Consider the following 25,259-nt stretch of genomic DNA (forward strand, 5'->3'; position numbering starts at 1 on the left):
GGTGGGCTGAACGTAGAAAAATAATTTGACAGGCGGCACGCCCTAAGCCCCGCGGTGGGAATAGGCTATTCCGTTTCCAATCCGTAAACTTTAAAGTAGCTTAATTAACACATTTGTGCCGTTTTTATGATTAATTATTTCCTTATTGCGCCACATCGACCGTACCAAGTGACGCTAATTGCGTTGGGTGGGGGGTGGACCCTGTCAAGTGGTGCGCGTTCACTCGAGCTCACGGGGACATTTTATTTTACGCGTTTAACAAGGAATAGATATACACATCACGCTGCCGATTTCTCTTCACAGTGTGATGTCCTCTTCCCCCCGCCACCCCAATGCGTGCAGTTACTGATATAAAGTCCTTAGATATTAATTTAATGTTATTAAAGCGGTTACATAGTATTATTCTGGCGAGGGCGGGGGGATGGTGGGGGGGGCGAGGGTAGTGGCCCAGCCCGCATCCTGGCAATATCTCACCTCCTCTGGCTTGCCAATCTGGCGAGGCCGCGGGCTCTGCACGGGACGAGGCGTTACTACGCCAATGTAAAGTACTATTTTATTCACTCTTTCGCTAAGAACTCGGGTTTATTGCTTTGTATTATTAAACAAATACATTTACAAATATTACAATGATAATGTTTGTGTACACATAACAACTCGGCTTCATTCTTTTCTATTATTAAACTAATAAGTTGCTTAATACTCTATTACTATTATAATGTTCGTGTGTAGAAACTACATGCGTGTGCCTAAAGTCGATGTCTGTGTGTGTGAGTCCATTTGTGTTTGTGTGCGTGTAAGTCGATGGGTTCTACGTGTGTGGGTCCATGTCTGTGTGTAAGTCCATGTGTGTGTCTGTCTTTTTCAAACGGACAGCGCCCCGTGTGTGTACGTACAATTGTTTGTGTGTGTGTGTCAGTCCATTTGTGTGCGTATCTGTCGCTGTCTGTGTTTTAGTCCACATGTGTGTGTAAGTCCATACGTGTGTGTTTCACTCGATGTGTGTGTGTGTAAGTCAATGCGTGTGTGTGAGTCGATGTGTGTGCATGGCTCCATCTGAGTGTGTAAGTCAATGTGCGTTTGTGTGTCTATGTGTGTCAGTCGATGTGTGTGTGTGTTAATCCATGTGTGTGTATCTAAAGTAGATGTCTGTGTGTCACAGTCCATATGTCTATGGGTGTGTAGGGAAATGTGTGTGTCAGTCTATGTAAGTGTGTGTAAGTCCATGTGTGTGTGTCTTAGTCGATATGTGTGTGTAAGTACATGTGTGTTTACATCAATGTGTTTGTGAGTCCACGTATGTCTGTGTGTGAGTCGATGTGTTTGAGTCACTGTATGTGTGTACGTCGATATATGTGTTTGTAACTCCATGTGTGTGTATCTAAAGTGCATGTCTATGCGTGTGTGAGTCCATATGTGTGTGTGTGTGTAAGTCCATGTCTTTGTGTGTGTGAGTCGATATGTCTGTGTGTCAGTCCATGGCCGTCTGTGTTAGTCGCTTTGTGTGCATGGCTCCATGTCAGTCAGTGTAAGTCCATTTCTTTGCGTGTCTGTAGGTCCATCTGTGTATGTGAGTGAATGTATGTGCTTTATTGACCTATTCAAGGCCTATGATACCATCAGTAGGCCTGGCCTCTGGGTTGTTCTTCATGCTTTCAGAGTCCCTCAAACTTTGCTCACGATCCTTAAGGACCTTCATGTTGGTGAGCGGCCCCGCGTCAAACTACGTGGCCGTCAATCAGAGCCATTCCCTCTACACCTTGGGGTGTGACAGGAATGTCCTCTGGCTCCACATTATATAACATATCTTTTTACCACGTAGTTCGTGAAGACTTCAATGGCTGTTCCCGAGGAATTACCATATGGTACAGATACAATGGGAGGTTGATCGATGCCTGGGTGCGGTCAAGGGATGCCTCCCTATTGCTCAACCATGTTATGTATGCCGATGCTCTGGTGATTTCTGCTAACTGCGGCTGAACCTGGAGCTTGCCACTAAGAGGTGGGGCCTTACCATTAGCCCCACCAAAACTAAGCACCTGCCTGCGTATTTTGTACCATCGAACAATCCACCCCCACAACTCAAAATTGGTGATGCGGCAGTTGTGGAGAGATTGCCGAGATTCCAATACCTGCCCAGTGTGCTCATGACTGGCTCCGGTTTAACAGCAGAGGTCTCACTCCAGGTCTTCTCGGCCACGGTAATTCCCTCCCTTCTCTACGCTTGCGAAACATGCACCCCCCTAATGGAACATCTTCGCCAGTTAGAAACATTTAGGCTGGCCTGCTAACGATCCTTTCCTGGATTTAACCATATATGTGTGTTTGTGTGTCTAAGTTGATGTGTTTCTATGTGTGTGGGTCAATGTATGTGTGTAAGTCCATGTGTGTATCTTTTTCGCCCGAGCAACGCCGGGTACTTACCGCTAGTCAATTTATAACATTTTTGACGTGCGTTTTTCTGGATTTTTTGGTTGTTATTCTGTCTCTCACTGTTCAAATAAACCTACCATTAAAATTATAAGCTCATCATTTCTTTGTCAGTGGGCAAACGTACAAAATCAGCAGGTTATCAAATACTTTTTTGCCTCACTGTATAGCTACTATACTTTATAGCAGCGTGTACTGGCTGTAGTAGTAGCTAGACTAACTCTATAGCAGTGTGTACTGGCTGTAGTAGTCGCTATACTAATTCTAAAGCAGTGTGTCCTGGCTGTAGTAGTAATGTAGAACCCATTGAGGTACCCTCATTTTGTTTGTAGAATGTACCATTCCAGGTGAAGTAAGTGTTGGTAAGGCAGTTCATTTCCAAAGTTGGTACATCTGGATTCAGTCACTGTTGGACCAAGTCTTCAATTATTGCAATGGTGTCAGGTACAGGTACCTTGGTGAACAGGGAGTCTGCTTTGAAACTGACAAGCAAAGCATCGGGAGACAGTGAGATGTCCTTGATTAGAGAAACCAAGTGAGCTGAATTAAGTACAGCTGAGGTATTCTTGCCCGTGAAAGCAAGCAGGGTCTCGGACAGAAATCGGGCCAGTTTGTAGGTGGGTGAGTTAATGGTGAAGACGATAGGACGGAGCAGGGGGTACCTACTTTGTGGATTTTTGTAAGGCCATAAAATCTGGGTGGTCTAGCAGCCGAAGGTTTTAGAGAGCGCTGCGTGGTCGGTTCGATTAGAGAAGTCGAATTAGTGATGATGTTGGTTTTCGTGGCTAGGCAGTTGGTGGGATCTCTATTGATTTTGGTATAGCTGCCATCATTAAGAAGGTCCTGAATTTTGTTGTAAGTGGTTTTATCCAGGATGACAGTGGCATTGCCTTTGTCGGCTGAGAGGATGACAATGTCATCTCTCTTTTTTAATTGAGCGAGTTCAGAACGCTCGTCCTTGCTGATGTTTCGATTTAAAGCTTTCGTGACTGCAGGGATTCATCTTCTTGGTTCTTTCGGTAAAGTCACGTAGAAGGGAAGTAATAAAATAATAAAAATAAAACATCTATATATATAAAATCGTGCATGTCTGTCTGTGAGTCTGTGTGTGTGTGTGTGGATTTCGGACCATACGCACTTTCATTGGACGCCGGTTGCCCCTGGCAACGGCTAGCGACGCCTTCGCCGCTTTCATTGGACCTGGCAACGGCTAGCGACGCCTTCGCCAAGGGCTGCAGTTTCATTGGACGGCGGTTGCCCCTGCCAACGGCTAGCCACGCCTTCGCCACTTTCATAGGCTCCGTAAATAATTAAATAACAGCCATTACACAGTATTGTTGGAGCGCTGAGGAGGGGGGGAAGGCACGCCACCCGTACCCTGCCTCTGCCGGGTGGACAATTTTGGCGAGGCCGCAGGCTCTGCACGCTACTAGGCCTCGACACCCACCACGCCACTCTGAGGTAAATTCATCAAAGTTTTTCCTACTCTTCACTCCACCCCCACCACAATGTGTGCAATTTATATTACTTTTAAACCCAACGTGCCAACAATCGATTACTTAAATGTTCACTGTACAAATAGTCACTAAGCTGGGGCAGCGTACTGCCAGTCTATCATGTACACTGTAGCCTGCTTATAAAGCTCGGTGAGCGTACTGCCACTCTATCATGTACACTCTAGCCTGCTTATGAAGCTGACTGCGTGTACTGGCAGTCTATAATGTGGACTGTAGCCTGGTTATTATAATCGATTCTTTATATGTTCTTTGTACAAATAGTCATTAAGCTGGTTGAGCGACCCCAGTTCGATTCCAACTCACGCCCACCACCGCTGACGATTATTGTAAACGGACTTGGCCCTCCCCTAGGTCCACTCAGCATCAAACGCGTAACTGCTGTCGTGTGTGAACATCGTCACTGGGGAGACAAAGGCGGCCGGGCATCGTGGATCCAAGTCCCGGGCGAAGCCGGGTCATGTGTATGTGTGTATGTGTTTATGTGTATGTCTGTGTGTCTCTATGTATGTGTGTATGTATGTGTGTGTGTTTGTGTCTGTGTGTATGTATGTGGGTTTTTTTCTATGTCTTTATGTGTATGTCTGCGTGTCTGTATGTATGTGTGTATGTACGTGTGTGCATGTGCTTGTGTGTATGTATGTGTGTGTCTATGTATGTGTGTGTATGTCTTTCTGTGTATGTATGTGTGTAGTGTAGCGGTTAGCGCGCTGCGCTATGAACCTGGCGACCCGGGTTCGATTCCCGCTCACGGCTAACACCAGTGACGATTATCTGAACCGGTCCTGGGCCTCCCCTAGGTCGACTCAGCCTTAAATGAGTACCTGGTGCGGTGTGTAAACATCGCCACTAGGGAGACAAAGGCGGTCGGGCGTGGTCCTGGCCACCCACCCCCTCGTGTACCGTTCCGGCCTTCATAGGTGCTCGCTAACAGCACTTGCCCCTACAGTCTGTTCAGGCTATACGGGGGATCTTTGTTTGCATGTGCTTGTGTGTATGTATGTGTGTGTCTATGTATGTGTGTGTATGTCTTTCTGTGTATGTATGTGTGTATATGTATGTGTGTTATGTGTCTGTCTGTGTGTCTGCATGTATGTGTGTGTGTATTGTTTATGTGTTTGTATGTGTTTGTGTGTTTACGCTCGCATTACACAAATGTGTTGCAGGTCTAAGGCGTTCCTTGCGCAGCATTGCCGCTTTATTATTTCAGTCGTTTACTGCCGTACGCACCCTCAAAGTCGTGTGTGTCTGGAGCAAGCGCGTGTATGTGTACCTATGGACGCGCGCGCGTGTGTTGTGTAGGGGGAACGGTAGTGTAGTGCTTAGCGTGCTGCCTGTGTCTGTGTGTGTGTGTCTGTGTGTGTGTGTCTGTGTGTGTGCGTGTGTGGTGTGTGGGGAACGGTAGTGTAGTGCTTAGCGTGCTGTCTGTGTGTGTGTGTGTCTGTCTGTGTCTGTCTGGGTGTGTCTGCGTGTGTCTGTGTGTGTGTCTGTGTGTGTGTCTGTGCGTGTGTGGTGTGTGAGGAGCGGTGGGTGTAGTGCTTAACGCTACGCTGCGCTACCAACCCGGCGAACCGAGTTCGATTCCCGCTCACGGCCACCACCGGTGACGATTATTTGAACATCCCCTAGGTCGACTCAGCCTCAAACGAGTAACTGGTGTGGCGTATTAACATCGGCACTGAGGAGACAAAGGCGGCCGGGCGTGGTGGATCCAAGTCCCGGGCGAAGCCGGGTCATGTGTATGTGTGTATGTGTTTATGTGTATGTCTGTGTGTCTGTATGCATGTGTGTATGTATGTGTGTGTATGTGTTTGTGTGTATGTATGTGTGTGTGTATGTATGTGGGTTTTTTTGTATGTGTTTATGTGTATGTCTGCGTGTCTGTATGTATGTGTGTATGTACGTCTGTGGATGTGTTTCTGTGTATGTATCTGTGTGTATGTATGTGTGTTATGTGTCTGTCTGTGTGTCTGCATGTATGTGTGTGTGTATTGTCTATGTTTTTGTGTGTATGTATGTGTGTGTTTGTGTGTGTGTGTATGTGTGTGTATGTGTTTGTGTGTATGTGTGTGTATGTATGTGTGTGTATGTGTTTGTATGTGTTTGTGTGTTTACGCTCGCATTACACAAATGTGTTGCAGGTCTAAGGCGTTCCTCGCGCAGCATTGCCGCTTTCTTTTTTCAGTCGTTTACTGCCGTACGCACCCTGACAGTCGTGTGTGTCTGCAGCAAGCGCGTGTATGTGTACCTATGGACGCGCGCGCGTGTGTTGTGTAGGGGGAACGGTAGTGTAGTGCTTAGCGTGCTGTCTGTGTCTGTGTGTGTGTGTCTGTGTGTGTGTGTCGGTTAGCGCGCTGCGCTATGAACCTGGCGACCCGCGTTCGATTCCCGCTCACGGCTAACACCAGTGACGATTATCTGAACCGGTCCTGGGCCTCCCCTAGGTCGACTCAGCCTTAAATGAGTACCTGGTGCGGTGTGTAAACATCGCCACTGGGGAGACAAAGGCGGTCGGGCGTGGTGCTGGCCACCCACCCCCTCGTGTACCGTTCCGGCCTTCATAGGTGCTCGCTAACAGCACTTGCCCCTACAGTCTGTAGGCTATACGGGGGATCTTTTTGTGTCTGTGTGTGTGCGTGTGTGGTGTGTCGGGAGCGGTAGTGTAGTGGTTAGCGTGCTGTCTGTGTGTCTGTGTGTGTGTGTCTGTCTGTGTGTGTCTGCGTGTGTCTGTGTGTGTGTCTGTGTGTGTGTCTGTGCGTGTGTGGTGTGTGAGGAGCGGTGGGTGTAGTGGTTAACGCTACGCTGCGCTACAAACCCGGCGAACCCAGTTCCATTCCCGCTCACGGCCACCACCGGTGACGATTATTTGAACCTCCCCTAGGTCGACTCAGCCTCAAACGAGTAACTGGTGTGGCGTATTAACATCGCCACTGGGGAGACAAAGGCGGCCGTGCGTGAGTGGTGAGGGAGGGAGAGTGGTGAGGGAGGGAGAGTGGTGAGGGAGGGACAGTGGTGAGGGAGGGAGAGTGGTGAGGGAGGGACTCAGCCGCAAAACGAGTAACTGGTGTGGCGTATTAACATCGCCACTGGGGAGACAAAGGCGGCCGGCCGTGGTGGATACAAGTCCCGGGCGAAGCCGGGTAGTACAGCTAGTAATAAAATAAAATAATTCTCACGACGTTTCGGCTACAACGCAAGCAGCCGTCTTCAGGTGAAGAATGAGACACTACCAAGCTAGGAGCTTATATATAAGCTGCGTTGGAGGTGGAAGAGCGCCTTAACAAAAATAATGTGCATATGAAGAGGAATTTAGCATATTCATGGCAAATGCGTAGGAAGTGGGCGGGGGGGTTTCAAAGTCATATTATGCCCATGCATTATGCAGGATTAGCAGCACCAAGGGGGGTGCAGGGATTAACAGTAACAAAGGAGAGAAATGTTAATGATATGTAGCTGCAGTTACTCAACAACCACGTAGAAAACTAAAGTATAAACTACATAAAAAACTAAAGTATAAACTGCATAGCACCATTCAGTATACTTACTATACTCTACAATAAGCTGAGTTACTAACAGCAAGTAATACATTACAATTCTACGTCGTAAAAATTATATAATATGCTTCCATCTAAACTTTATTCTCTTACATCACACGAGCATATACCGTACTATATACTGCCAACATTAAATTATATACTGTATTGCTGTAAACCAACCTATACCTTATACATTTTAATATAACACTATGTATTATTCTACCCACCCTAATGTGTATCGAAATGGTTTATTACGTCCTTCCAATGATTGCTAAGCCAGAATCCATCTTCTCGGTTAAAATTGTCTCTGTGTTTGTATATGTGGATCGCCTCATGAACGAATATCTCATGATAGCCAGATGGCTTGCAGAGAACCTCTGTCTTGGAGAAGTCAATATCATGTGAGCCCACTGAGTTGTAACAGTGATCTGCCACGGCTGAGGTGTTTGTCCTACCGTGTTTCAGGTCAGCTTTATGTTCACGGATGCGGTCCGAGACATGTCGTTTGGTTTCCCCAATGTAACTGCTACCACAGAGGAAACTTAGTTTGTAGACGCCAGGGTACTGTATGTCTGGAACCACATCTTTTACAGACGGTACCAGATCACGGATTTTATGTACTGTGTTGAATCGGACCTGGATCTTGTGTTTAATCAGGATTTTGGAGATCTTTTTTGTGACCCCAGCAATGTAGGGTAAGGTGATGGCAGCTATACAAAAATAAAAAGAGACCCCACCAACAGCCTCGTCACTAAAACCAACAAAATCATTTCTGATTCAACCGCATTATTTGATCAGACCAAACAGTTCTCGTTGAAACCTTCTGCAGCCAGGCCACCAAGATTATACGGCTTGCCAAAGATACATAAAGAAGATACACCTCTTCGTCCCATTGTCTCTACTATCAACTCCCCCACCTATAAATTGGCTCGTTTTTTGTCTGAAATCCTACGGCCTTTCACTGGAAAAACCACCTCTGCGGTACTAAACTCCACTAACCTGGTATCGACAATCAAGGGGATTGCCCTGTCCCCAGACGATTTGCTTGTCAGTTTTGATGTGGTTTCCTTATTCACCAAGGTTCCTGTACCTGACACCATCGCAATAATTGAAGACTTGGTTCATCATGGACTGAATGCTGGGGTAGCCCCCCTGGTGAGACACTGCTTAACCAATACATACTTCACCTGGAATGAAACTTTCTACAAGCAAACTGAGGGCACCCCATTGGGCTCCCCCCTATCTCCGGTTGTAGCCAACATCTTCATGGAGAAATTTGAGACGGACGCCATCCAGACTGCCACTCTACGCCCGACCTTATGGAAGAGGTACGTAGACGACACTTTTGTCATCTGGCCACATGGCCGTGCTGCTCTAGACCAATTTCTCGACCACATCAACTCCATACACCCAGCCATCAGATTCACCATGGAAGTCGAAAAAGATGGCAAGCTACCCTTTTTGGATGTCCTAATCAAAAGGAGACCTGATGGTTCAATGAGCCACTCTGTCTACAGGAAAGCCACCCATACGGATTCTTACCTAAAACCGGATTCCCACCACCATCCATCCCAGAAGAATTCCCTCATCAAGACTCTATATCATAGAGCCCAATGCATCTCCGACCATGAACACATTGCCAGTGAACTCAAACACGTACGCCAAGCTCTTAAGGCTAATGGTTACTCCGACTACACAATCCGCAAAGCCATCACTCCAACCATCAAGAAGGTTCCTGTTGCGGAGCCTTTCAAGACCATCACCTTACCCTACATTGCTGGGGTCACAAAAAAGATCTCCAAAATCCTGATTAAACACAAGATCCAGGTCCGATTCAACACTACATAAAATCCGTGATCTGGTACCGTCTGTAAAAGATGCGGTTCCAGACATACAGTACCCTGGCGTCTACAAACTAAGTTGCCTCTGTGGTAGCAGTTACATTGGGGAAACCAAACGACATGTCTCGGACCGCATCCGTGAACATAAAGCTGACCTGAAACACGGTAGGACAAACACCTCAGCCGTGGCAGATCACTGTTACAACTCAGTGGGCTCACATGATATTGACTTCTCCAAGACAGAGGTTCTCTGCAAGCCATCTGGCTATCATGAGAGATTCGTTCATGAGGCGATCCACATATACAAACACAGAGACAATTTTAACCGAGAAGATGGATTCTGGCTTAGCAATCATTGGAAGGACGTAATAAACCATTTCGATACACATTAGGGTGGGTAGAATAATACATAGTGTTATATTAAAATGTATAAGGTATAGGTTGGATTACAGCAATACAGTATATAATTTAATGTTGGCAGTATATAGTACGGTATATGCTCGTGTGATGTAAGAGAATAAAGTTTAGATGGAAGCATATTATATAATTTTTACGACGTAGAATTGTAATGTATTACTTGCTGTTAGTAACTCAGCTTATTGTAGAGTATAGTAAGTATACTGATGGTGCTATGCAGTTTATACTTTAGTTTTTTATGTAGTTTATACTTTAGTTTTCTACGTGGTTGTTGAGTAACTGCAGCTACATATCATTAACATTCCTTTCGTTTGTTACTGCTAATCCCTGCACCCCCCTTGGTGCTGCTGATCCTGCATAATGCATGGGCATAATATGACTTTGAAACCCCCCCACCCACTTCCTACGCATTTGCCATGAATATGCTAAATTCCTCTTCATATGCACATTATTTTTGTTAAGGCGCTCTTCCACCTCCAACGCAGCTTATATATAAGCTCCTAGCTTGGTAGTGTCTCATTCTTCACCTGAAGATGGCTGCTTGCGTTGTAGCCGAAACGTCGTGAGAATTATTTTATTTTATTATGTTTTATTTTTATTATTTTATTACTTCCCTTCTACGTGACTTTACCGAAAGAACCAAGAAGATGACTTGCTGATGTTGCTAACGGGTTTCTTAGCGTTTTTGAGGATAGCAGCGATTTCAAATCTTGCAACGTCTGCCGGGATGTGTCCCAAACCTTTGAGGGCTATGTCGACCTGGGCAATGATATGACACACTGGGGGGATGTGTTTAGGGGAGACTGCGAAATTCAACCCTTTAGCTAGTACCGATTTTAGTCTGTCGGAAATTGGGCTGTTACTCTGATAAAAATCTTGTTAACATCTGACTTTTTAACGTGTGGCTTGGGCTTCTTTTTTGACATGAGGTTGAATTTAGCAATCAAGTTAACTTTACCTTTAATTGACATTGAAGTATCTGAAGAAACTGTCATGTTATCTACATGGTCCCAATCAGATGTGGACATTTGATCTGTTAATGCTGAGTGTGATTGTAAGAGAGTCTTGTCTAAATTATCAAGTTAAAATCGGAGCAATCTTATTCTCTCTGAGATTAGAGCTAGGCTGGCCCTAAACATAGTCTACATTATAGACTGCCAGTACACTTAACTCCGATTAAGAACCAGGCCTATCTATATTAGTGTTTTTTTTTATTATTTTTACTATTTCGATTTTAATTAACTTTTTTTATTAAGATTTTTCTATCTATGTGACTTTACCAAAAGAACCAAGAATATAGTACTTAACAGTGCTGTGATAAGGCCTAGTCCCATGCAGGGGCCCCGGTCTCGCGCATGCGCAGATATGTGCTTTGGCGCGTGCTCAGCATAGTAATATAATAATTAATAGTACTAAATTGTTATATCATGGGACCTCCGCCTTTTGGCGTCCTCTGGTCTATCACTGTTTGAGACTAGGCTCGAAAGAAAGCTGTCTCTGGTGTAGACCAATCAGTTTCAAGGACAATGCATATATTATCAGTGTGGTTTTTTTTTTTGCATTTTGACTGCAAGTATTGTGGTTAATGCAGACATGAATCCTTGTAAAAAGGTTTCAGTTTTGCTGCCAGAAAAAAAGGGGAACAAACCTATTATACCAGGGGTTGGGAACCTTTTTGACTGGGAGAGCCATAAACGCAATATATTTATTAATATATTTCATTGACAGCCATATAGTATTTTTAACGTATAATAAATTAAATGTCTTACTTTTAATGCGACTTCTGGTCACGGGATTCGTGACCCGAGAAATTTTATCTTCAAAACTAATTTCTGTTTACTTTAAAATGACACAGTATTATTAAGCAATATCACAAGTATTTTAAAATCAGTTCCAAACTGATTTTATTTTTATTTTTATTATTTTTTTTTTTTCAACTCAAAATTGTCTGGGAGCCATATGCCGTCACCGGAAGAGCCATATATGGCTCGCGAGCCATAGGTTCCCGACCGCTGTATTATACCATTGGAACCTCATTTGCCAGTAAAAATATGATAATTGTTTTTTTACCCTTCTATCTGGCAACAAAACTGACACCTTTTTACAAGGAGTCATGTTTGCATAGACCACAATACCTGCAGTCATAATGCAAACAAAAAATATAACTCTGATAATGTGCACTGTCCTTGAAGTTGATTGGTCGACACCTGAGACAGCTTTCCTTAGAGCCTAGTCTCACATGGGTTGGACCAGATGACACCAAAAGGTGTCAGTTTTGTTGCCAGATAGAAGGGTAAAAAACAATTATATTTTTACTGGCAAATGAGGTTCCAATGGTGTAAATGCTTACCCCGAGCTCTCATACTATGATGGTGCATTGTCTTTGATTTGTGCGCCTTTTGGCGTCATCTGGTCCAACCCATGTGAGACAAGGCTCTAAGGAAAGCTGTCTCGGGTGTGGGCCAATCAACTTCAAGGACAGTGCACATTATCAGAGTTATGTTTTTTGTTTGCATTATGACTGCAGGTATTGTGGTCTATGCAAACATGACTCCTTGTAAAAAGGTGTCAGTTTTGTTGCCAGATAGAAGGGTAAAAAAACAACAATTATCAAACCTATTATATTTTGGTACTGGCAAAGGAGGTCTAATGATGTAGATGTTTACCCTGAGCCCTCATTACTTTGATAGTGTATTGCCTTTGAGCTGTACGCCTTTTGGCGTCATCTGGTCTAGCACCAATTGAGATGAGGCTCTAAAGAAAGCTGTCTCTGGTGTGGACCAATCAGTTTCAAGGACAATGCATATATTATCAGAGTTTTTTTGTTGCATTTTGACTGCAAGTATTGTGATTAATGCAGACATGACTCCTTGTAAAAAGGTTTTGGTTTTGCTGCCAGAAAAAAGGGGAACAACCCTATTATTATGACAATGCATATACTATCAGAGCATGTTTTTTTTGTTGCATTTTGACCACAAATATATATAGTGTTTATGCAGAAATGATTCCTTGAAAAAGGTTTAAGTTTGGTGTTTTAACATCTTAACACCAGTTTTGTTGCCAGAAAAAAAATGGGAAAACCTATTCTTATACTAAATTGTTAATTTAACTTCTTTAAAGTTGACGGACGCAAAATACGATTAGCGCTGGCTCACCACGGGGCTTATCGCATGGTACCCGGGTACTTTTTTAAATCCTTTATATTAAGTTCGCTTGCTTGCTTGCTTGCTTGCGTGCTTGCTTGCTTACGACCGTGCAAACCTTTCGGTCATTTTTTAACCCACTTCCCGTGATCCAATCGAGCTGACATTTTGCACACAGGCTCGTTGTGTGAGACAATTAATGTTCGTGAAATTTTTTTTCCAAAATGTTACACTGTTTAGGGAAAACAAATTAAATATTTAATTACCAATTGTTTAATACTGCAGACAATCATCTGACCCATAGGTGGCAGCCATCTCAAGCCAGAGGACGAGAGGACTCTAGCCGCCACGCATATAAAGGATTTAGAGTGAAAAACTTTGTTTTTACGGGTTATACTTATTTAAACGTCAACTCCACGGTTCGCGAGTCAAATCTGCCACAAGTTTCGTATACAGACAGACGTACAGAAAAACAGACAAAAAATACCTGTATAGGCAAGAGATGATGACCCATGTGAAATGTATGTGGATTTAAGAGTTTGTCTTTGTGGGGAGCTGTGGCGCAGTTATTTCACTGCATTATGAATTCAACAATTAGTTTGATTATCGCCGACAGCAAACACGATTAATAAGTGAAAGCTGGACTTTTTATGGTCCTCTGCTATGTTGATTGATCTTAAATTAATTACATGGTGAAGTGAGGAAGCATTAATACTGAGCAGATCAAGGTGGCCAGGCATGGTTCTGGACACCACCACCTTTTTATAATGCCAGTGTGTGACAGTGTCAAGTTTGTATTTGCAGTAAAGTATATTAACTATTGAACACGGAGGTTAAATCAAAACAATAGCTTATTTTTGTTTTCCTCTGGAACTTTTTGTAAGAATGGAAACAGTCAGGAAATTAACACAGCATATATGCTGCTGAAGTTATATCTGTTCATCCAAGCATTCAAGCAAATCAGCCTGGCTTCACACCTCTAAGTTGTGATTGGACATTAATTTATGCATTTCTGCATAATACAAATAGTATTATTTTCAACAGCCGTTGCTATGTTAACTGAATTTTGCTCTCATTGTGTGCCTTAACAGCCCGTGTGATGGATTGGGGAATATCTTTAATATATGAATAAATATAGACATGTAAGTTATGTGTGACTATGTATATATATTTATTCCTCTGTGCCTCGATACTGACGTAGATGGTGTGGATATTTTTTCTGTCTGCAGCTGACGCTTCTTCCGACGCTTCCTCAGCAGAATTGGTCTGATGGAGCAGAGGCACTCGGCGCAGCTCGGTAGAAAAAGGCAACAATGTGACCAGTGTGCATACAGCACGGATCGTGCTGGAAATTTGACACAGCACCAGAAAACTCACACAGGAGAGAAACCCTTCAAGTGCACTGTGTGTGAGAAGGCATTTGCAGTGTCAAGATATCTTAAAAAACACCAGAAAACGCACACAGGAGAGAAACCCTTCAAGTGCACTGTGTGTGAGAAGGCATTTACAGTGTCATCAAATCTTAAAACACACCAGAGAACACACACAGGAGAAAAACCCTTCAGGTGTAGTGTGTGTGGGAAGGCATTTTCAGATCCATATGTTCTTAAAAAACACCAGAGAACACACACGGGAGAGAAACCCTTCAGGTGTAGTGTGTGTGGGACGGCATTTTCATATTCATCTGTTCTTAAAAAACACCAGAGAACACATACGGGAGAGAAGAAACCCTTCAGTTGTAGTGTGTGTGGGAAGGAATTTTCAGATTCATTCGCCCTTAAAATACACCAGAGAACACACACGGGAGAGAAACCTTTCAAGTGCACTGTCTGTGAGAAGGCATTTGCAGAGTCATCAGTTCTTCAGATCCACCAGAGAACACACACAGGAGAGAAACCCTTCAAGTGCAGTGTGTGTGAGAAGGCATTTGCACAGTCATCAAATCTTAAAACACACCATAGAACACACACAGGAGAGAAACATTTCAAGTGCACTGTGTGTGAGAAGGCATTTGCACAATCATCAAATCTTCAGAGGCACCAGAAAAAACACACAGGAGATAAACCCTTCAAGTGCACTGTCTGTGAGAAGGCATTTGCATGGTCATCAGGTCTTCAGATCCACCAGAGAGCACACACGGGAGAGAAACATTTTAAGTGCAGTTTGTGTGAGAAGACATTTTCAAGTTCATTTTGTTTTAAAAGGCACCAGATAAGACACACAGGAGAGAAACCCTTCACGTGCACTCTGTGCGGGAAGCCCTTTTCAGATTCATCACATCTTAAAAAACACCAGAGAACACACACAGGAGAGAAACCTTTCAGGTGCACTCTGTGCGGGAAGCCCTTTGCAGATTCATCACATCTTAAAAAACACAGGAGAATGCACACAGGAGAGAAACCCTTTAAGTGCACTGTCTGTGAGAAGGCATTTGCATGGTCATCAGATCTTCAGACCCACCAGAGAACACACACAGGAGAGAAACCCTTCAAGTGCACTGTCTGTGAGAAGGCATTTGCATGGTCATCAGGTCTTCAGATCCACCAGAGAACACACACGGGAGAGAAACGTTTCAAGTCCAGTTTGCGTGGGAAGGTATTTTCAGGTTCATCTCCTCATCAACGGCACCAGAGAACACACGTGGGAGAGAAACCCTTCAGGTGCCTTTTGTGCGATAAAGTATTTGCAAAGTCATCAGATCTTGAAAAACACCAAAGAACACACAAAGGAGAGAAACCCTTCAGGTGCACTTTGTGCGGGAAGCCCTTTGCAGATTCATCACATCTTAAAAAACACCAGAGAACGCACACAGGAGAGAAACCCTTCAAGTGCACTGTGTGTGAGAAGGCATTTGCATGGTCATCAGATCTTCAAATCCACCAGAGAACACACACAGGAGAGAAACCCTTCAAGTGCACTGTCTGTGAGAAGGCATTTGCATGGTCAACAGGTCTTCAGATCCACCAGAGAACACACACAGGAGAGAAACCCTTCAAGTGCACTGTCTGTGAAAAGGCATTTGCATGGTCATCAGGTTTTCAGATCCACCAGAGAACACACACGGGAGAGAAACGTTTCAAGTCCAGTTTCTGTGGGACCGTATTTTCAGGTTCATTTAATCTTCAAAGGCACCAGAGAACACACACAGGAGAGAAACCCTTCAAGTGCAGTGTGTGTGGGAAGGCATTTTCAGATGAATCACATCTTAAAATACACCAAGGAACACACACAGGAGAGAAACCCTTCAGGTGCACTCTGTGCGGGAAGCACTTTGCAGATTCATCACATCTTAAAAAACACCAGAGAACGCACACAGGAGAGAAACCCTTCAAGTGCACTGTCTGTGAGAAGGCATTTGCATGGTCATCAGGTCTTCAGATCCACCAGAGAACACACACAGGAGAGAAACCCTTCAAGTGCAGTGTGTGTGAGAAGGCATTTGCACAGTCATCAGTTCTTCATCGACACCAGAGAACACACAGGCATCAGAAGATCCCCAAGGAGTGTAGTCTGAAATCGACTTTTGAAAGTCAAAGTGCTGCAATGAGCCCATCCCTCCTGAAAAAAGAACCAGAAGTGAATTCCGGCCTGGACATTATGAAATGTTTAAAGGTGAAATTTGAAGAGGTGACAGTGAAGAGCGAAGAAGTGAAGGTAAAATGTGAAGATGTGATGAAGAGCGAAGAAGTGATGGTAAAATGTGAAGATGAACATTCAACTCCAAAATCAGACTTTCACATCAATGGAGGCAACGTGAAGCAGGAGGAGAATTCTGACTGTGAGGCAGAGCGAGGCAACTCCCAGCAGTTTGTGGAAGTGGAGGTGTGGGTGGACTTCTTAGACAATACAAAGTCAAATGGCGACCCTGTAGATGTGTAAGCTTGAGACAATGAGGCTCCAATAGATTCACCTTTGTCACAGGCCTTTAATGAAAAGAACGTGAAGTTGAACACTCCATTCCTAAGTTCAACCTGCAGAGTAAGAGCGGCCAGTATTGGCGGACCTGTGGGTTGGGTAGATCTCTAACTAGGAGCCAGAGCCAATATGCTCCCAAGCTTTCACTATGTTATTATAATATTAACATGTATATGGTGCTTGCTTATTCGCCTCAACAACTCGGAGTTTTGTATCATATCTCATCAAAAACACTCGAAGCCTTTTGGCGTCCTCTTGTCGAAAATGGTTTGATACTAGGCTCGAAAGAAAGCTGTCTCTGGTGTGGACCAATCAGTTTCAAAGACAATGCATATATTATCAGTGTTTTTTGTTTGCATTCTGACCCCAAGTATTGTGGTTAATGCAAAAAGGTTTCAGTTTGGTGTTTTAACATCTCAACACCTGATTTGTTGCCATAAAAAAGGGGAAACATATTCTCACTCAAAGAGCAAGTTGTATATATAACCAAGTAATTATGAAAGTATTAGACCTATAGTCATTCAGAAGTGATACAATGCGAATGGGTCAAGCACACACGACCAAGATAATATGTATTCCACAGGATCAGAGCCTCATCAACAGCCTTTGGCCTCCAGTAGCTAACAGCACATGGTAGCAGTAAATTATGTATGCAGCGGGGCGCCTCCCCCTAATATATCATATACCATGCAAGAATTCCAAACCGCGACGTGAGTGCAGTGAACGCTGCTCAAAACGTACTTGGAGTCACTTGCAGAGTCAAAACTATGGAAAGTGATACGGTTCCAAGCTATAAGAGGTGTAAAATAAAAAATGTTTTGCTTCCAACCCGTGATGAGAGAACGGAATACATGGCGACAGCAAGCACACCCGTGCACAATAGGTCACTACTTCAAAGGCCACAGCACCCCTTTTTGAGAAACACTGCAAGTCTCATGCGAAAAAAATGTAACACAACCCGTGATGGGAGCGTGGGGTATGCTGCCCAAAACATGAACAGAAACATGGCGGTAATATAGACATCTGGACAACAAACAGCCCAAGCGACTTCAAAAGGAAAACAGCTGCCCCTTCATGAGAAGAAAGAGCCTGAGGTGAAAAAATTCAGATATAAGCAAGAATGCAAGAACAGAAATCAGTACTACTCAAATAATTGCCCCACTGCGACTGGAGAAGTCCGAACCATCAAGCACATCACCGTTGAATGCTCCATCTATGCACATCCTGGTGGTATCGCTGAAATCCACACTGCGTCAATCACATCTTTGGACTGGATGAGTAACCTCTGCAATCATTTATGACGATCATTAAAAATAAAAACTTTCTTTTCACAATGCCATACTAAAGAATAAGAAGTACTGCGAGTGGCAGGCTCCAGGGATTGCTCTCAGGACTGGCAAGTTGATAGGGAGCTCTGCATCAGCAGAAGCCACGCATCACGGAGAGTTTTTTTGCGTCATTGAGAGAGGCTGCCAGCCAAGGTTGGTGCTCGCAGGATTATAATACAAATGTGGGGGAGTGCCGTAGCATTACTATTCCCGGTGGCGAGGTTGCTGTGTACAGCCAACACATAGATCATAGTGACAATCGTTCCAATTGTGCTCCGATCAAAGTCAACCCTTCGAGGGAAAGCTGGTGCAACCACTATTCGTGAGAGTGCCCCTTTAAATCGCAACCCACAGACGAAGTTTAGTTGAGGATCGGATCAGAGACTGACACGGAACGATATAACTTGATCTGAAGCGTGTCCTCTGTGTAGCACGAGTCGTACAGACAACTGGAAGAGGACGCTTGAAAAGGGGGGGGGGGGGGACGACAGGCGCTGTCTCTCCAAGTCGCTCCACAGTCTACAAGGATCAAAAGTATCTGGTGCCAATGGGGGTGACGCGTGTCAACCAGCTGACGAGCTGCAAGCGGTGTCTGGCGACGGGATCATCGCGCACATCTATGGAGACGTAGCCGGACCCATCATCCCTGCCAGCACGGGCACCGCCGACAGCGTGACCAGCGTGCCAACTCGGGCAACCACCTCAGCGGTGGAGAAAGACTGACGAAGCAGCCGAGAACGCCGTGTTCACACACACGCCGACCCAGCGCCCCTGCTGGGGACCTGAGGAATTTTCGGTACAAGGAACGCAGCACCTCGGAAGTCGCTAACTCAACAGTTAGCAAGAAGACAACACACCCACACACATCCGCGCATATTGGTACTAATAAGATTCTTCCAAAAAACATTTGTGGTGTGTTAAATATTAGTTGAATGTGAAAAGCATTGTTCTGTCCCTTGAGTTACGTGAATACCGTCATTTAGAAGTATTTTAGCCATATGTTTTCATTAATTGCATAACCTTATCAATTCATTGATGACACACTAAACATTTATAAGCATCTATGTTAGGAATATACACACAGGAATACTATTGTGTTGAGATTTTTCTTTTGATCACAGAATCTTGCCCGCAAATTCATTAATGTCCCATTCGCCAATTTATAAGCATCTGTTAGCCAAACAGGCACACTAGCACTCACTATTGTTTCAGGACATTTCGTTAATGACATAATCTTACCAATGAATTCATTGATGTCTACTTTTGCCGTTGGGCACATGTTTCTTTAGCACGTTTCATATGAGTATTGTGAATTTTTACGGATTTTTCCTATCGCTGTGTATGGTTGCTCTACTCGGAGGAGTTAACCGATTGTTCTGTTACTCAATTATAACAAACGTAACCATTGAGGGTTAATGGTACAGATTAATGAGTAGGACATCTTCAGGAGTATGGTGTTGACAATTCCGATCATAAGTGTGTTCACCTATTAGAGTGTTTTTAGATATTAAAGTTGCTTAACATAGAAGAGTCTGAGTGGCTCCTTCCTAAGTTCATCTTTTTTTCTTATATATAAAAGTCTCCGTGCGCTCGCTTGCGAGGGATTTGGCTCTCAAACGATGGGGTTTATATCGAAACTTTTTTGCCAGCCAGCACGCCCTAAGCCCCGCGGTAGGAATAGGCTACAGTAAAACCTTGGTATACTCGTTTGTTTTTTCGGTAAAGTAACGTATGTAGAAATAAAATAAAAATTTAACTAACTAAAATTAAATTAAAATAAATCACGACGTTTAGAACGCAACACAAGCGATCATCAGGTGGAAATGGGGTGAAGCACATAGCGAGGGAATACATAGGGGGACATCACGCACATTGCATATAGAGAACGGTAAACTGCACAGAGGCAAATACAACAAGAAGATGGGAGACGAGAAACCCAACAAACCTTTGAAACATAATGTGATGCAAAACCAGTTGGCCAACAACACAGACACCAACCTGGTTGGCCACGAATTTCAAAAGACTGCTAAATTTCTGGTTAATCTTCTGGGTTGAACATGCCAACATAGACAGAGTGAACAGATATGAGGTACAAGGTAGCAGAGATACATATACAGAGAAGAACACAGGGAAATATGTTTTGGGCAGCACAGAGGGACAACCAGAATAACACCACACCAAGAGACACACACATGGAGACGCACGTAGAAAGATGCCTGGCTACCACATTCTGATGAGCCCCCCCCCCCCTCTCCTCCCCCCTCAACTCGCTTTTAAGGGATTACATCTTGAATCATTGCCTCACTTGATGCAGCTAATCTGGCTGTGACTGTCCCACCTGATGACGGAGACTTGTGTTGCCTCCGAAACGTCGTGATCTTTATTTTATTTTATTATTTTTATTAATTTTGATGTTTTACCTACGTGACTTTACCGAAAACACCTAAGAATATGATTCCTTGCAGTCACGAAAGCTTCAAGTCTAGAATGCCTGGAGAGATAACATACGGGGAATTATATAGGCTGTAGAGATGGGGGGGAGGGGCTAAGAGAAAACAACAAAACGTGGGAAAACAATAGGAGACCTATACTAAGGGAGCACATGGGGAAACGAAAAGGGGCACAAAACAGAAACGCAGGGAAAAAACCGAAACGGAGACAGACTACGGTAAACAAAAAACGAAGCAAATTGCAGCACGTAGAGATGCATACCAAGAGAAGACGAGGCAAGATGTTGTACAGATAACCACGTGTGTGTGCATAAAGCATTTTTTATTTTATTTTGTGTCAAAGTGTAGTGACTGTTCTTTAGTAACTGTACTGCAACAATGCTTTTTGCCTCCTCAAAAGGAGGCAAAAGCAAGTATCATTGGATAGGTTCCTTGTTAAAGTCGCACAAAAGAAAAATATTCCAGTGAGCCAACAGATGGCAGTGATTTCGTTAGTGACAGTGAAAGCCGTCTACACAATAACCCTCCTCTCTCGTTTCCCTCACACCAGCCACGTAAAATGTAATTAATAAATTGGATTACTTTATATTAAAATTAAATAATAAAAATATAAAAGGTATTTTGTATTAATAATTTTACATGAATAATTTTGGGTTGTGGAACGAATCATCTGAGTTTCCATTATTTCTTATGAGGAAATTCGCTTTGATATACGAGTGCTTTGGACTACAAACACGTTTCCGGAATGAATTATGCTCGCAATCCAAGGTTTTACTGCATTTCTTTTTCACGTGCGTAACCTTTAAATGAGTTAAATTAGTGCGTTTTTGCATTATTTATTTATCTCCACGCCCCGCCCAAGCTGCAGGGGGGTTTGCCCCTAGCAACGCACGCGCATCATCGGTGGAGGCTGGGGGGGGATTTCTCCTTCACGTTCAGAATGCACAAAAGATACACGCAACTCTGACGGTAGTGTCATGTCCTCTTCTCTCCCCCCCCCACCCCAATGTGTGCACTTACTATTTTAGGGTCGTTACATACCAATATAGCGCTTAGATAGGTTTCTTGTAGGAATTGTCAGCAGCCGGGGCGTTCAGGGCCTGTGAGTCTGTGGGAGCCAAAAACAGGTCCCTTTTGGGGATCAACCGGCAACCGAGGTGGCACATCGGACACATCAGACCCCGGCAGGGTAGTCAATGGGGATGAAGGATCAACGCGCGGAGCAAAGAAGGGTTTCAACCGATATGTGTGGACGTATCAACGGCGTGAATCCGCCCAGATACGCACACATTGAGGGTTGCGTGTGTCTATCAATTCGACAGGCCCTTGCCATGGCCTGTGCAGCTTGGAAGAAGTACGCATCGGCACCTGGGGGCAATGGAGCCAGGCCTGGTCGCCCACAGCCCACGGGCATGTCGCAACGCGACCGATGAGCACATCGCTCGTTACGGGCCTGGGTTTTGACCGTGGCAATTCGTGCTGCCTCCCGTGCTTCTGTGACATGGCGAATGGAATCGCGGACGTATTCGAGGAGGGTCAGCGCGGGCCCCTTAGTGGTCGCTCCCAATTATACGCCAATCGGTGGCACGTTCTCCCGACCATACATGAGGAAGAACGGCGAGTATTTTGTAGAAGCATGCGGGGCCATGCGGTAGGCGGAATGCACGCTAGGATTGTGAAGGTCCCAATCAGCCTGCTTTTCGCTTACAGTGTGACAAAGCATGGCAGACAAGGTACGGTTCAATTGTTCTACCATTCTCTCCGTTTGCGGGTGGTAACGCGAAGTGCGTATCTTTTTGGTGCCCAAAGCATCACACACATTACGCAGCAACTTGGATGAGAAATTTTGGCCTTGGTCCGTAAGCAACCGTTCCGGTACACCTTTGTCCATCACGTAACCGTTCAAAAATGCATCCCTGATGGACGATGCCGATTAATCAGGCAAGGGCCAAGCCATCGGCCAACGTGAAAAATATTACACCCCCACTAACAAGAATTGTTTCCCCTGGCGGGAGGAGGAAACGGCCCGAGTATATCGAGAGCCACCAATTCATGAATTCACGTAACTTTAATCGATTTCAAGGGTGGAATATATTTCTGAAGCGGTGGTTTCCGCCGAGCGCATTTGGGGCAGGCCTGAATAGACTTGGCAACATTGGCTGTCATGCCGGACCAAAAGTAATCCCTCTGCATCGTGAATAAGTTTTTCTGCACGCCGAGGTGCAACAATTTTTCAGCGTGCAGCGCCCGAATCCGCTCGTGCCATAGCGCGACGGGAACCACCAGACACCTACGGCCCAACAGAACAAAATTCAGAACGAAACGACGGTAGTAGGACACGAACCCGACAAACCGACGCACATCCCCCACTGACATGGGGATTGGCCAGTCACGGATGCAATAGGTTTTGTCTGGGTCCGTGGCGACGCCGTCGGAGCTGACAATGTGACCTAAGTAGCGCACGGAGCGTTGCAGAAGATGACACTTCTTAGGCTTGAATTTAATATTAGCGGAACGTATCCTGTCGAAAACAGCCTTCAATCGCTGAAGGTGTTCCTCGAACGTACGACTGAACACAAACACGTTCCTTCGGAGTGGGCAGGTAGGAACTTGGTTGGACAGCGTATTCGTGTACGACAGACATACAAATAATCCCTGGTGGGCAGTGTGGAACCTGTTGTTCGTACCTGTATGTATAAAAGAAAACTTGACTTTAGGTAGCCAGGCAGACAGCCCCCTTAACTATTGCCCCCTTAGGCCCCTCCCCTGACCACCCCCCCATATCCTCAGGCCCCTCCCCTGACCCCCCTTCCCTTAGGCCCTTCCCCTGACCCCTCTTCTGTTAGGCCCCTCCCCTGAGCACCCCCCTCCCATATCCTTAGGCCCCTCCCCTGACCCCCTCTCCCTCAGGCCCCTCCGCTGATCCCCCCCTCAGGCCCCTCCCCTGAACCCCCCCCTCAGGCCCCTCTCCTGACTCCCCCCTTCCTTAGGCCCCTCCCCTGACCCTCCTCCCTTAGGCACCTCCCCTCTCCGTACCCGGCAGTAGGTCTCCACCAATCAAAGAGCTGTTTGTAAGGTCTCCGCCAATCAAAGAGCTGTGTGTATTATATATTTATTTATGCACGACAGACAGTCAGACAGACAGCTAAATAATCCCTGGTGGGCAGTGTGGAACATTGTTCCTCCCTGTATAACATCGTCTAAGTACATGAGACATGTGTCCCATTGCAACCTGGCCAAAACCAGCTCCATCAAGCGCTGAAACATAGCGGGAGCGGCGTTGAGCCCCATGGGAAGACAGTTAAATTGAAACAGGCCTTGAGGCGTACGGAACGCCGTCTTTGGCCTTGAAGAATCATCGAAGGGCAGCTGCCAAAAGCCCGATGAGAGATTGAGTGTGGAAAAGTATTTCGCTCCTGACAAGGCATCGAGGGAATCGTCCATCTGTGGCAGAGGGTACGCATCTGCCACAAACACCTTATTTAGCTTACGGAAGTCAACACAAAACCGGAGGCTACCATTCTTTTAATTAACGAGCACAACAGGAGCGCCGCAAGGGCTATTAGATGGCGAAATTATGTCAGCGGCAAGCATATCATCCACCACGCAGCGCACATGGTCCCTCTCTGAGGGACATCCATATCGGGCTGGCCTCACCGGTATCAATGTGGTGGGACAAAAGCGATGTGCGACCCAAATCAAAATCGTTCCTGCTAAAAATATCAGCATAGTCAGACAGCAGCGCCCGCAGTGCGTTACGTTCCTCAATGGCCAATGATGAATTATCCTGGCACAATTCCGCGATCCACCGATCGTCGGAATTAGCACCGTAATCCACTCCCCCAGCCAATATGTGTGGTCGTCCCTCCTCGTGATCCATAAACACGGTAGTGGCGTGAGCCAAAACTGTACCGGCCGGGACCAAAATGCCTTCCGGACCCCCGTTCAAAACTTGCAAAAACGGGGCTTGACCGGCTCGGACAATCATCTGAGCCGCCACAAGAGAAAGACTCTTGGTAGCGGTGTTTGACAGGGACAGCAGAACCCCTGCTGCCACGTCTGCTTCGTCGAAACGTTTCCGATATCGTAATGGAACGAGCATTTGGGTGCCCGGAGGAATCTCCACCGTGACATCTGCAAGCGCCTGCATGGCAATGCACGGTGATGGACGACTCAACGGGGATGGCAAAAAAAACTTTTTTCGCCCTTCTGGCAACTCCAAACATCCCTGATTAACAAGAATTTTAACGGGCATTCTACGAAGAAAGTCGGTGCCCAACAAGCAGAGCACCGCCAAGGACCTTGAAATCAAGACCATCCCCAACGTGGCTACATTACCAATGGCGATATGGACCTTGTATATGCCGGGTCTTGAAAAATTTATGAAAATAATAAACATTGTTTTTGTAATTATTCGAAATTATGCTAATTTATGCAACTATATGCATAAATTATACTAATTTGGGAGGTGTACTCATAAAGTTATTCAAATGTAGGCGATTATGCTAATGCATGCAGTTACGATCATTAGGCTTAGCTTCGTTGTCTCGGGTCGTATTATCAATCGGGAATAATACAATTATTCTCACTTTAACATTTACTGATTATGTCTTAGTATTTTATGTCAGGTCTCCAAATTCAAATCTCATCGCAGGATGCAGTTCTTATAATTAAGATGATTATGCATG

At 45.0% G+C, this 25,259-nt stretch overlaps 1 protein-coding gene across 1 annotated transcript in view; it reads left to right on the forward strand.

The window, feature by feature from the left end:
- Positions 1-18,043, forward strand: part of LOC133361594 (oocyte zinc finger protein XlCOF6-like) — a 97,533-nt gene extending 79,490 nt beyond the window's left edge. Inside the window, exon 3 of the mRNA XM_061580528.1 lies at positions 16,007-18,043. Within this exon, the coding sequence (XP_061436512.1) occupies positions 16,007-16,757 (751 nt within the window). The 3' untranslated portion in view covers positions 16,758-18,043. The remainder of the gene's footprint in view (positions 1-16,006) is intronic.
- The last annotated feature ends 7,216 nt before the right edge of the window (positions 18,044-25,259 follow it).

Source organism: Lethenteron reissneri, unplaced genomic scaffold (genome assembly GCF_015708825.2).
Source record: "Lethenteron reissneri isolate LAM-NWPU_2019-01 unplaced genomic scaffold, ASM1570882v1 scaffold_115, whole genome shotgun sequence".
Classification (NCBI taxonomy): domain Eukaryota; kingdom Metazoa; phylum Chordata; class Hyperoartia; order Petromyzontiformes; family Petromyzontidae; genus Lethenteron; species Lethenteron reissneri.